The 14,075-nt window shown below is 49.1% G+C and overlaps 1 protein-coding gene across 1 annotated transcript in view; it reads right to left on the bottom strand.

Annotated features, from left to right (window-relative positions):
• Nucleotides 1-1,692: 1,692 nt before the first annotated feature.
• Nucleotides 1,693-14,075, bottom strand: part of GALM (galactose mutarotase) — a 33,598-nt gene continuing 21,215 nt past the window's right edge. The window contains exons 5-7 of the mRNA XM_006024937.2: nt 6,973-7,114; nt 6,022-6,196; nt 1,693-4,110 (exon numbers count right to left, since the gene is read on the bottom strand). Of these exons, the coding sequence (XP_006024999.1) occupies nt 4,033-4,110; nt 6,022-6,196; nt 6,973-7,114 (395 nt within the window). The 3' untranslated portion in view covers nt 1,693-4,032. The remainder of the gene's footprint in view (nt 4,111-6,021; nt 6,197-6,972; nt 7,115-14,075) is intronic.

Here is a 14,075-nt window from a genome sequence, read left to right on the forward strand (position 1 = left end):
ATTGTAATGGGAACTAGTCTTCTTACTAGGGCTGGAAGTGTGGAGTACCCCCACCAAATGCACTCAAGGTGTGTGTAAGTGCTCCCTTCCTTGCTGTGTAGCAGGAGCAAACAGTAATTTTGGCAAGGGGAGGTGGCAGTATAGAGCTGGTCAGGCTGTGCTGTCTGTGTGGGACAGTCCAGGAGGAAAATGAGATGTTAAATATGAAACAGCACATCCAAGTGCCATCTGGAAAACAGACTGGTAAGAACACACAGGAACAATGTCCGTAGATGACTGGCTGCAGAGGTGTAACAAAGTAGCCAGACACCTGGGGCAGTGGAAGGCATGGGAGCAGTGGTGACTTCTGGTGCTATTGTGCAGCTACAGTGGCAGCTGATACTTTCAGAGCAAAAGGGTGACATCAACAAGAATGTGAGTCTGAATGTGCAGATATCCTAAAGTGCAGAAATACTCAAAGCTGTCTTAGCACACTGGTTTGGGCTGTCTGATACAGCCAACTAGCTGTATGCTTTGACCACAAGGAATAGTGGGGGTTATTGTTAATGCCCATGTTGTATCTGAAATTGACCTGCATCTAAAAAGTTTCTCAGCCAGCTCAATCCTCCTTCAAGCTGATGTTACAAGCATCATGATTCCTTGCAAACAAAAATCTGGGACCCTGTAAGAACAGTTGGAAACCAAGCCAGACAACTTGTTAGCTCTAAAGACCATGGCAGTGCAAAGGGATATGAACAGAAGATAGTTATGCTTAGCCAAAGGTGTGAATTTAGATAGATCTAGTTAAACCATTGATGGGCAATTTTCGACCTGGAGGGATGTGGGCAGTGGAGTCCCCCAGGGCTTGGTCCTCGGGTCCTCACTGTTCAACATCTTTATCAGCGACTTGGACGACGGGGTGAAAAGCACCTTGTTCAAATTCGCGGATGACTAAGATGTGGGGAGAGGTGGGCATGCTAGAAGGGAGGGACAGGCTACAGCTAGACCTGGACAGGTTACAGGGGTGGGCGGATGAGAATAGGATGGGATTCAATACTGGCAAGTGCAGGGTACTGCACCTGGGGAGAAAGAACCAGCAGCACACCTACAGGCTGGGGAACTCCCTTCTCATCAGCACAGAGGCAGAAAAGGATCTTGGAGGCATTAGTGATTCCAGGATAAATATGAGCCGCCAATGTGAGGAAGATGCATCACAAGCAGGTCCAAGGAGGTGATCCTCCCCCTCTGTGCGACATTGGTCAGGCAGCAGTTGGAGTACTGCATCCAGTTCTGGGCGCTGCACTTCAGGAGGGATGTGGACAGCATTGAGAGGGTCCAGAGGAGGGCCACTCACATGGTCAGGGGGCAGCAGGGCAGGCCCTATGAGGTGAGGCTAAGAGACCTGAACCTGTTCAGCCTCCACAAGAGAAAGCTGAGAGAGGATCTGGTGGATGTCTATAAACTTACCGGGGGGGACCAGCGGGGAATGGGAGAGGCCCTGTTCCCCTGAGCACTACCCAGAGTAACTAGGAATAATGGCCATAAGTTGATTGAGAGTAGGTTCAGGCTAGCCATCAGGAGGCACTACTTCACAGTCAGGGCGGCTAGGATCTAGAACCAACTTCCAAGGGAAGTGGTGCTCACCCCTACCCTGGGGTCTTCAAAAGGAGGCTGGATAATCACCTAGCCGGGGTCATTTGACCCCAGCATTCTTTCCTGCCCATGGCAGGGGGTCGGACTCGACGATCTGCTCAGGTCCCTTCTGACCCTACCAACTATGAAACTGCTGGTTGATCTTTTTTATTTTCTTACTGTGATTTGACTGGGGACAGGTTCCAATTAAATTGGGGGAAGTAACTTTTAAACTTGAAACACGTGTCTGCAGAGGGCTGTGTTGCACTAGTTTAAAAATGCAGCTCCCTTGAAGCTTGTCTATACAGAAAGTCACATCAGGCCCAAGTGAAAATCAGCTGCCTTTTAAGACTCACCAATCTGGAGGAAAATCTCAAATGGAAGAAAACTGAGCAACAAGAAGAGGAGCTAGAAGAAACAGACTGTGTGAGAGGGAGATAAGAGGATGGTACAGAAAATGAAGGGCCTGACTGACAGCTCCTTGACTGAAAGCTACTTCCTTTTTCATCACCCTGTGACCAAAGTTATAGGAGTGTTTGTAGAGGACTTGGGCTGGCCCCGTGGAGCTGAAATCAGAGCTGGACTCCATGAATGGGGTCTGGGTAGTGGAAGAGCTCAGGTGTACTGCTGCATTGCTCCTTTTTCCTCTGACTGTCCCTGCCAGCACAGCTGCCAGGTAGAGTGCTCCTTTCCCATGGCTGGCAGGCCTGTGAGTGATTTGATCACAGTCTGTGAGCACTAGCAGAACAGAATTTTGGTAACAGGTGCCCTGGCAGCCAGCACAGCTTAGAAAAGCTCTGAGGCTGGGGCTTGGGCAGGAAAAATTGGAGCCAGGAAGATAGGATGGCAAAGCTGCCTTTACATATACAACTTCCACCCTGTCCACTGGACACTTCATGGCTTTGCACTTTGGGTCTGGGGCATCTGCAAGCTACAAGTTGTTTTTTCACTGAAGGAGTAAAATGAAAGCGAGCAATAAAGATCTTGCCAAGGGAAGCGCACTGAGGTGGTGATCAGTCATAGGAATGAAGTGAATATAACATAAGCTTAGAGCAGGGCTACCCAACTGACAGCTCCCAGGCTCTCACTCAACTGCCACTCACTCTATTGCTCTGCCTACAGAGGCTTGGGGCTTTGGGCTCCCCTTCCTTTCTCTGCTTTCTGCTTCTTGCCCCTTCAGGAGATGAAGCAGCACAGCACCAGGGGGCCTGCAGCTGGGGTGCTGAGGGCTAGGACAGGGAAAGGCACATGCACATGGCACAGTGAAAGTGCAGGGGTTCACACAGGTCCTTCATTTCCTGTAGTGAAGTGGGGACCCATTGCCTTTGCTGGTGCAGACCCCAACTGCTTAGAAGTTGGACTGCACTGGTCTAAAGAAACAGAGGTGTGCTGATTTTAATCTTCACAAAGCTGTCTCCTTCAGGCCAGAACAAGGTGCATGTTGAGATTACATCCATGAGTATTATTTGTTGAAAGAGAAGGCTGGCTTTGCTTATTTCAAAAGCACCTGGTCCTACAAATCCTTGTACCTGTGAGTAGTCCCTTCAGTCCTTCATCCACATAGTTCCACTGGCTTTAGTTCCTACTTACAGGAGCTAGAACATCTGTCCCTAGGGGCAAATGTACTAGTTATACTAGTATGTTGTATTGTTTAACTATACCTAGACAAGAAGAGGAATAGCCTGTGTGAGTCACTTGTAGGCCCATATGAGGCGTTCTACTGGTGTAATTACTGGTAAAACATTACCTAACCCAGGTATAGGTAAAACTTTCCAGATTAGACCAGACAGATCAGACAGAGCCAGGGAGGATGGACAGTTAGGGACAGCTCAGAAAAAGGAATGATGGGTTGATTATTTTTGGTCCATTGCTGGGCATTACAAAATTAAGGGTTTATTTTGGACTCAATTAGTGGAAATAATAGCAATAGCAAATAATAATAGCAAATATAGCAGGAGCAACCTGACAAGTGTGTGGGGGAGCAGGATGACTTGGAGGCTTCACATTGCATCAAAGACAGGATTTAACTCAATGCCAGGGGAGAAAGTGGGCTATGGTGATATCTAAAGACTGCTCACTGGTTTTGATCCTGTCAGTGACAGAAAAGATATTTAGCGGTGACTAGGGCTGTTGGGGGGGAGCCTTTCAAAAGCACTCACTGCTGGCCTACTTCCCCCGCTCACTGGAGGCAAACAGAGTTTTGCCAGTGGTTTCCATGGAAACAGTCAAGTTAACATAGAGAAGCAACCATAGTTGCTTCTACCAACCCATCCCCAGGCAGCGAAAGTCCCTGCCTCTGTCACATCTGCCTAACGCTGTTGTAGTTTGGAAGATCCTTCCACCATTTTTAGTGGATTTTTTGCTTAATGTATGGAGCACATATTGCTGTTTGTTTGCTTTTGGGTACTGAGCTGACTTTCCTCAAGCTGCAGAGAACCTGAACCAAGCTGTGTGATTGTACTCCTCTCCTGGCCGCAGCAGCACATCTGGGAAGTGGGGCTGTAGAAAAGGAAAATGCTGTATGTTAGAGTTGTGATTTCACCTCCGTTTGCTGAGAGCTATTATGGCTATGGTCAAGAACATTGGGTTAAAGAGACTGGAAGCCCTGGTTCTCATTTTATTTCTCCTAGTGCCATTTTAGGCATAGATAGTTTAACCCAGAGGTGTCAAACTCATTAGGCCCTATGGCCAGATCCAGACTGTGAAGCTGCTCATGGGCTAGATGGCCCACAAATGCAGCTATGGTATTAAACTCCCAGGCTATCAGAGCTGCTGTTTTGGAATCCAGGGAGTTAATGCAGCTACCGCTACCCACCTTTTTTCCTCTATTGCCAAGCTGAGATAACAGGGGCAACTAAAATCCCATGGCGGGTAATGGGAGGGGGACAGCTGTATTAACTCCTAGTGTTCTGAGCTGTGTTGAAACAGCAGGGATTAACACTGCTGCTGCTGGGGCTATGGGGGCCATGGCAAGTCTGGGCCAGATCTGGCCTACGGAGGAGGGTGGTCTTGGCTGCAAGAAGCCCTGTGGTCTGGGTGATTCACCTTCACGGGCCAGATAGCAGACCATATGTCTGAAACCCCTGGTTTAACTCAATACAATCTATTAGGGCCTAAGAAACTTAATGCTCCTACTGTAATGGAGGAGCTAGGAACAAGCAAGCTACTTAGTTTGTTCAAAGCTTTGGTGCAGTTTTGTGCATTCCAAATGGCTGTTTCACATGCAGATACCACCCCCCCTCTTTGGGGGTGGGGGTTATTCTGAAGTGGAGCAGATAATTGCTATTTGCAGGCTGGCAGCAGGACACATTTTCACAGAAACCTGAGTGCACATTCTTACACCTCCATGAGTGGGAGCTGGGCAGGAAGGAAAAGCTGTCTGGTGCAACTACTGCAGAACATCAGCTGCTAAGTTCCCACCATCCCACCCATTGCCATCGCTTGAGAGGGGTGTTTAGCTGCCTCCTTACATGCTAGTCTCATTCCCCAGCTGCATTGTGAGCTCTGTACTATGTTTTGGTTAGAGACATCCCTACCTGTAGGAGAGGCTGCTGCCTGGATGCAGACAAAAATGGTCCCTGGGCACCTACCATAAGAGCAACAGGAGCTTGGCCTAAGGTCAACAGAATTATGGCCCCTGAGGTACAGTTTCCTACAGATTGGTTCCATACCAAAACTGATATTTTAACCATGCCAATGCAGCAAGAGAGATGGACAGTTTGAACACAGCTCTTCCCTGCATCTCCACAAGGAGAGTTTTACTAGGATAGGACTGCTGCTGGTAGGCTCTATCTGATAAAGTGCTCCTGGGACTGGTCTGCACTTCAAAGGGTTTGCAGGTCTAGCTAGCTTGGATGAACAAAGCCTCTGAGCGGAGATACAGCTTGCAGCAGTGAAAGGCACTCCCTCACTGGTCCCTCAGCAGAATAAGCTATGCCAGTGAAAGGACAATCACTGTTACCAACTGAGGGGGCTTTAGGTTTTGATTAGAGCTGTGATTTGTTTTCACACTCTTAACAATGGAACCATGCTACCAAAACTGCCCCAAGCTGACCTGGCCCTCACCTGGAAGCAGTCAGACCAGCAAAGCCATGCTTTATACCAAGTCAGCAAAGCCACCTCACTAGCTGCACTGGTACTAACGCAACTGTGCCAGTGCAACTGCATCTACACTGAAGCTCTGCCAGCTGGAATCACACCCCTCTGTGAGCCCTGTCCCGATCTCACTAAAGCAGGCATCTGTCATGAAGACTGGCTGGTATGAAGGTATTTCCCCATCCTGCCAGCACAGTGATACTGATACGATAACGACACAGCAGGCCTGTCTCTCCATAGGTGCCTGGGCAATTCCCAGGCAACAAGAGCAGACTCAGCCCAAGGCTAATGCAGCACCAGGAGAGATGCAGTTACCTTGTTGACTGCATCTGGCCAGTTTTGGGTTTCCAAGCAGAAGGCAGAGTGCTTGGGATATGTTGCGCCACCCTTGCCTGTCAGAGAGCCATCCAAAGCATTTCCAGTGTAAAACTGGACCCCTGGCTGTGTAGTGTAGACCTCCAGGGTTCTGCCACTGCGGGGATGGTGAACTCTGTAAACAGAGACACAGTTAATGTTGTTCCCAGAAGAGTGCAAAGAGGAGAGGGCAAGGAAGGACATCAGAGGACAAGGAAACTGGGCTGGGTGAGGGAGAGGATATCAGCTCTTTCAGAACAGAAGGCAATGTCTCTCTGCCTTGCAGGAACAATGTCTTGTACTCTCTCCCCAGACAACAGAGAAGAACCAGAAGTCCACTGCTGGACCCATGTACCTCTGTGAATACCCTCATTCCCCAAGGAAAGACTCAGTCTGGGCAGGAAGAGGATAAGGAGGACTCAGTCATGTGGTGAACAGGGACAGCTGGTCTGGGAGAGAGAGAGAGGAAGATGTGGAGGTGGGAAAACAGCACATGGGGAGAGGGACAGAGAGTGACGGAGGGTGAAGCAGAGAAGACACCTAATCTGGGCTGGGAAGGGAGAGGCAGCTCTGACTGAGGGTAAGATTTGGTTTTCCTCAGGCTCTGTGGGATCTGGGACAACACAGCAGTCCTCCATTCCCAGCGATAACAGCTTGGCCCTGCCTCAGCAGGACCTGTCAGGAAGGATGCTGTGAAAGCTGCAAGTTTGTCCCAGTTCTGCAGGTTCCACAAGACCGAGCTGGTGGGAAATGGGACAGATGGAAGGAACAGGAAATCAGGAACTGACCCCATTCACTCCAGGACAATGAATCCACCCTCCATGGATGGCACAACCTGTCTGTGACACCAGGGCAGTAAGACAGCCATCACCCCACTGGGCATCCAGACAAGGGGTCACCCTGTGTTCCTACCTTGCACAGAACTGCCGAGCCGCTGACTGCTTCAGACAAAAGTTATGGTCAAAGCCATCAAGCTGGAACTTCTTCAGGTGATTCCCAACCTCCACAGACTGCCTAAGGTCAAAGCCTGTGCCCTGCACCGCAGCCACTTCTCCTGCATGGGAAAAACACCAGAGTGAAGCCTTTCTTGGAATAACCAGGGTGTCTGGCAGCAGTGGCCAGAGATGCACCAAGACACCTGCTTTCCAGGCAGGGAGATGCTGTAGATTCACAATACTGTTCTTGGGAGAAGAGCAGTGGGTTTAAAATTAATGACCTTTGCCATATTGTATCAGCTTTATGTCAGCCTGGACCTAGCAAGGCAATGAAGCTCATGCTCACCTTTAGGTCAGTGCACTACACTTTTCCTTAAAGCACAGTAAGCTTTGAAAGGAACCTGTATTTTGCCCAATGTGGTCGTCAGCCCTATCTGGTTCTCACAGACTAAGAATGGGTGTTTGGCTGAATAAGCACCTCAAGAGGTTGGTCTTTTGCTGTTCCAGGTCTTGCAATGGCAGATCCCTTCACTTCTGCATGGTTTTGCAAATCCTTCATGCTCCCTCCTTGCTTGCTGCTAAAGAGCTGGTGATGGCGGGAACAAAAGGGAACAGGGCATGCCCTAGCCACAAGGATTTTCAACCTTTTTTAACAAGTGTACCCCTTCTACCTCAAAGTTTCACTTCATGTACCCCTTTACATTATTTTCTTGGTTTTAGGGGCTGGGGGGAGGGGAGGGGGCAGATCGAGGCTCCCATGGTGAGGGAGGGAGTGGGACTGGGGCAGGGGCAAGTCCTGCACAGGCGGGGTAGAGTGCGGGATGGAGCCAAGAGAGCAGTACGTCTGGGAGGCTTGGTGGGGGGGGTGGACAGTTCCTGCTGCTGTACAGGCCCCAGTGGAGGTCCGGGGGGCACATGCCTCCCAGAACTATGTGCGGGGTGGAGACAGCTGCTGCTGCAGGCTGGACTCTGCATCCCACTGCCCCAAGAGCACCCCTCCCCCGGGTAAGAAGCCAGAGAGAATTCCAGCAACTCCTGAATGAGACACTACGAACAGAGCACCCAGAAGGAGTCGAGGAGCACTGGACAGGACTCAAGACAGCTGTTCTCTCATCCTGTGAAAATACCATAGGATACAAGACCAGGAAACAGCAAGTCTGGTTTGACAAAAATGACACTGAAATTCGATGTCTCATTGACAGGAAATGGAAAGCTTTCTGTGCCTGGCAGAAAAACATCAACTCTGCCATCAAGAAAAACGCACACCAACAAGCAAAATCAGAGGTACAGAGGAGAACATGAGAACTGAAGAATGAGTGATGGATTCAGAAATCAAAAGAAAACCAACATTTTGCTCACATCCCTGCACTCGTGGCTTCTTCAGTGCTACCAAAGCTGTCTATGGTCCTACCACTCAAGGACTTAATCCTCTAAGATCAAAGGATGGAACAACACCCCTGAAAGACAGTGAATCCATCAATACTTGCTGGAAAGAACATTTCTAGGACTTTCTGAATCATGACTCAACTGTCAATGAAGATAAGATCAGCAACTTCCCACAAAAATCAATCAGAGAAGACCTCGGTTTGCTGCCTGCCCTGGCAGAGGTCGGGAGTGCCATCAGGAAAATGAAGAATAACAAGGCAGCTGGTGTTGATGGAATACCTGCAGAGATTTTCAGAGGAGGAGGAGAACAACTTACATGTCAGCTTCATGTCCTCATCCTTAAAATCTGGAACAAGGAAGAAATCCCAGCTGATCTAAGGGATGCCTTGATTGTTACTATCTTCAAGAAATGGGGCAGAGCTGACTACAGAAACTATTAAGGCACCTCATTGTTGGCCACTTCTGGGAAAGTCATCGCCCATATAACCGCCTTCTCCCACTTGCCAAAGAAACTCTTCCAGAATCTCAAAGCGGCTTCAGACCATCTCAAGGAACTGTAGAGATAATCTTTACAGCACATCAAATCCAAGAGAAGTGTCACGAGCAAAATCAACCTCTCTATTTGGCCTTCATCGACCTCTCTAAAGCCTTTGATTCTGTAAACTGTGAAGCCCTATGGAAAATCTTGTCCAAAACTGACTGCCCAAACAAGTTCATCAGTGTTCTGAGACTTCTCCACAACAACATGTCAGCAAGGGTTCTCAGCAACGGGAATCAAACAGACCCATTTGAGGTGAAAACTGGAGTGAAACAAAGTTGTGTCATCGCTCCAACTTTGTTTTCCATCTTCATCTCCGCCATAATACACCTTGTTGACAGAAAGCTCCCACCTGGAATTGAAATTGTATATAGGATGGATGGAAGACTCTTCAGCCTCCACAGACTCAAGTCCAAAACAAAGACCACGACAACATCCATAATGGAGCTCCAGTATGTGGATGACAATGCTGTCCTTGCTCAATCTGAAATGGACCTCCAAACCATTCTCAATGTATTCTTGGAAGTCTACAAGTGTATTGGCCTAACTCTAAACATCAGGAAGATGCAAGTCCTTTATCAACCTGCTCCAAATGGAAAAACAACCCCCCCTCCATTCAAATCAACAGAGAATGTGGATCACTTTGCCTATCTTGGAAGCCATCTTTCATCAAAGACAGACATGGACACGGAAATACAACACTGCTTGAAATGTGTGAGCACAGCCTTTGGACGTCTGAGTAAGAGAGTCTTTTTAAATCATGACACCCTTGCTGAAACGAAGCTCTTTGTTTACTGAGCCACTGTCGTTCCAACTCTGCTGTATGGCTTGGGAACTTGGACCACATACAGAAGACATCTCAAGAGCTTGGAAAAGTACCACCAGTGGTGCCTTCACAAGATCCTTGAGGTTACCTGGGAGGACAGACGCACAAACATCAACCTCTTGGCCGAAGCAAATTCCAACAGCATTGAGGCCATGATGATCCAAACCCAACTTCGCTGGACAGGTCATGTTGTTAACATGCCTGACTCCTGCCTTCCAAAGAGAATCTTTTTCTCACAGCTGAAAGAAGGTCAGCAAAGTAGCGTAGAGCAAAGAAAGTGCTTCAAAGACACCTTGAAGGCAAACATGAACGCTTGGGAGGCCCTCGCTCAGGACCGACCAAAATGGAGGAAGACTCTTTGGGAGGGACCTCAACGCTTTGAAACAGCTTGTCGACAGGCAGAAGACGAAAAGAGGATCGAGTGAAAAGAACATCAGAACATCCAATGCAGCAACACAGTGCCCATCCCTCCTGGAAACATCTGTCCTCACTGCAACAAGACATGTTGATCTAGAATTGGACTATGGAGCCCCCTGCGGACTCACTATTAAGATCCTTGGAAGACAATCTTACTCGTTCGTGAGTGATCACCCATCATCATCACCCCCTATGGCCTTTCTAAGTACCCCTGGGGGTACACATACCCCAAGTTGACAACCCCACCCTAGCATTTCTAGCCTTTGTTTAGGGATAGACAGACACAGCTCCCTCAGGGTGGCAGGCCTGCTTGGGACACTGCTATGGGGGTGATGCATGACCCAGTGAAAATAAAAAGCCCTGGCTCCTTCCTTCTCTGCACTTTGAAAATGAAGAGTTGTGCACTGCTCTGTAGGGGGCACTGTTGGCTGGGGAACTGGCTAGCTGTCTGAACACCACCAGAGTTTCTCAGGCAGCCTCCCAGCCTTCTGGGGCAGGGAGGCATGGCCTGCTTCTAAGGACACTGCAAGGAATGGGGACCCATCATGAACTGCCAGCTGCAAACAGAGCCAGCCGAAGTAACTAGTGGCTGCCAGGTGGGCAAGCAAGAGAACTGACAACACTGTAATCACCTTGGTGCTCCCTGGAGTCTGCCTTCAGCATCACTGCTTTGAGGCAGGGCAGAGAGAATGGCTCTGTGATTACCTGAGGTCTGAAATGGGGAGAGATAAAGCTGGGATAAAGCTAGGGACAGTAGAAGCGCAGTGGTGTGGGCAGTGGGGGAGGTTCATGCTGGGCAGGGGAAATCTCATCAGAATTTCCTGGAGAAAACTCATCTGGGTGGTTTCTTTCACTTACTCTGTGGAAAGCACTGCTCCCTCCTGGCTCCATTTAGACCAAGTGTACGCAACCCTCAGCACAGGTGCCAGAGCGTGGCACGCAAAGGCTTTTTGCTTGGCATGTGCACCTTGGGGCAGATGGTGGGGAAGGAGCTGAGGCTGCGCTGCCAAAACAAGGATCTAGCTCCTCGTGGCTCCGCCACCATCTGCCCTGGCACACCAACTTCTTACAAGTTAAGGTTGCGGGTATTTTTGGCACTCTACCCAAAAATGTTGCCAACCCCTGATCTAGACAGAGCCCTTCTTGGTCTTCCAGGTACCTTCTCAAACCCCTGGGTGAGCAAGGAAACCCCTGCCTTCCTGTTCCTTGGGACAGCAGCCATCAACTTCCCTGGGTAAATGGGCACTCACACGCATCCATTTTCACCCCCAAGCCTTGGAACAGATTCATGCAAAAATCCATGTACACCCTACCTCACACCTGCATGTATGCATATGCCCACAGTGCAAATCCTTGGGTGGGCAGCCACCCACAATTCCTTACCCCTATGGCATGAGTTAGCCTGAACTTACGTGTATAAAGCTTCCCTCACAACTAGAAACTTGCTTTTTCTTCTAAATGAAAACAAAGATGTTGCAGAAGCTGAGAGCAGTTGGGAAATTGTCTGCTGTGAACAGTATTCAGAGATGTGAGGCAACAGCAGAGAGAGATGGGGGTGCTACATCCTCCTTTCCTTTTTTGTGTCCTTGTAACAAAGTATTTAGCAGAATTTGCAGACTTGTTGGAATCTGACAGGGCTGCACCATGACTGCTTCTGCTATGACCTCAAACTTGCAACCTCTGGGCTGTCAATGATATGCCTTAGCACCCTGCCACATCCTCCATTCCCCACTTCCCAAGCACACACACATCCTGCAAGGCCCCAGCATTATGTACTTCTCTGCTATTAATAGCAGAAGGCCCATGAAGCAACTGTGCTGGAAGCAGAGGAGGGATGGTAACACATGCACACTGGGCTCAGCCCGGAGAGTGCTGTGTGTGGTTTCTTCTGCTATATCAGAGGAGAGAACTGGCTGCACAGAGCAACAACCTGCTTCCTCAGCATTGCAATGAAGTCCTGTTCACTACTAGGCAGGCAAGGATTTTTTTAACCTTTTCCACTTTCAACTGAGTAGGCAGGCAACATATCTCCTCTTCCCCCACCTCAGCATACAGCGACATGCTTGGCCCTGAAGTGAGGAATTTTCCACCCGTACTTTCAGGGCTGACTAAGCGTGCTCCTTTGAGTTTGGTGGGCGGCTCATCTAGCACCTGCCCTTCAGCTTGTCATTCCCTTACCAAAGTATCTCTCAGCTGGTCATGCTGCCATGCACATTGGTAGGCTACAAAAGGCTTGCTCCAGGACAGCATGAATTCAACAGGAGTGCCTCCACAGCCTTTAGCTGTGGCCTGAGCAGCCGAGCCAAGAGGGCTCCATCCTCGCTGTTTAGCCTAGTACTTCCCAGTGTGACTGGTCCCCCCTTGGCATTTCCCTTCACTTCCAGAGGGGCTCCCTGCCTCAGCTGAAGTCAGGCCATAGCTGTCCCAAATGGGAGATCCAAAACTAAGGCACTGCAAATTGGTAGCCAGGTGGGAGTTGCTGCTTTAGAAGTACCTGAGATATAGGAAGGAATTTAGCCAAGGCCTTTTGCTCACACCTGCAATGCAGTTGGCCTTGACAGAGTTATTTCAGTTGTATGACACAAGGTGCTTTACACAGGGGTTGTAGACCCCAGCATTCTGTGTGCTTCCCCGCAAACATACACCTGCTGCAGTTTTCTGGTTGTAAGAGACGCAGCAACATCTCATGTGGTCTAGCCTCCCCTATTCACTGAAGTCACTTTTCTCAGGCATCGCCTGTGACCCCAGCCATGCTAGTAGGCTAGTCTACTTTCATAGGACTATACCAGGGGCACATCTGCAGCACAGGAATCTCTCCACAGTGCTTGGAGGCATCTCACTGCTCTTTCCTGATGGTGGTTTCTACTTCAAAACCTGCTCAAAGAGGCCCAATCCAAAGCCCGCTGATGCCAATAAGGGTGCTGATTGAAGTAACCCACACACACATATGCACACAGGTGTGTGCTCCAGCATGGAGATGCTGTGAATATATGCAAGAATGAGGACCAATGGAACACAGGCTAGAGCTGAATGCAAGAATCTCCAGTTCTAGTTATCAGGCACCTTTCTGGCCTTTGATCTCTACATACTCAGCCAAGGAGCTTTACAGACAGGGAAAGCTGAGGTACTAGGCAGTAATGTGACTTAGCCAGGATCACATGACACACCAGAGGACCAGGAATGGACTGAGTCCCATTCCAGTGCTTCACCCACCAGGCTGAAGTGCCACACTGACATTTGGATGAAGAAGCCAATATGTGGAGCAGTGATTCTCAACCAGGGTGCAAAGGCACCGAGGGTGCTTTGAGATCCATTCAGGGATGCTGTCACACAATGTTAGCACATTTAGGTATGCAAACATGATTCAAAATATAAACCCAGAGATTTCAAAAACATTATGGCCTATGGTAGTTTTTCTGAGTTCTTTGCCACAGAAGAATTGCTTTTATTATTTTTCTACAGTCCAAAAAGGAGTGAAAGTTAAGAGCTGGCATTTTCCAAGGGGTTCCTCCAGTTTTAAAAGGTCAGGAACTGCTGATGTAGAGGCTGCATCGTCATTCATCAGCACAGTCTCTTTAAAATACTGGGAGACCTCTGGTTCAAGCAAAAATGGATTCCAACCCATTGGGGGAGGGGAATAAATGGAGCTAGGACCTTCTGGCAAGATTTTCAAAGGCACTCCTGTTCAGTGCCTCCCTGACCCTGTTCCTGAGAACATGGTCCCCTCTTCCTGAAGGGCTGCACACGGCCTCCTTCCCCAAGGTCCATCAAGGTCCTCTACAACAGGAGCTGCAGCACTACCAGGGGCAGGAGGGAGGGCAATGTATAGCACAACCACCTGGGTTTACATGACAGTTCCTTCCCCAGTGCAAACTGGCTGCGGAGCAGGAGGGAAACCAGGGCCTCCGGTTCA

The sequence above is a fragment of the Alligator sinensis genome, unplaced genomic scaffold (assembly GCF_000455745.1).
Source record: "Alligator sinensis unplaced genomic scaffold, ASM45574v1 scaffold794_1, whole genome shotgun sequence".
NCBI classification, from domain to species: domain Eukaryota; kingdom Metazoa; phylum Chordata; order Crocodylia; family Alligatoridae; genus Alligator; species Alligator sinensis.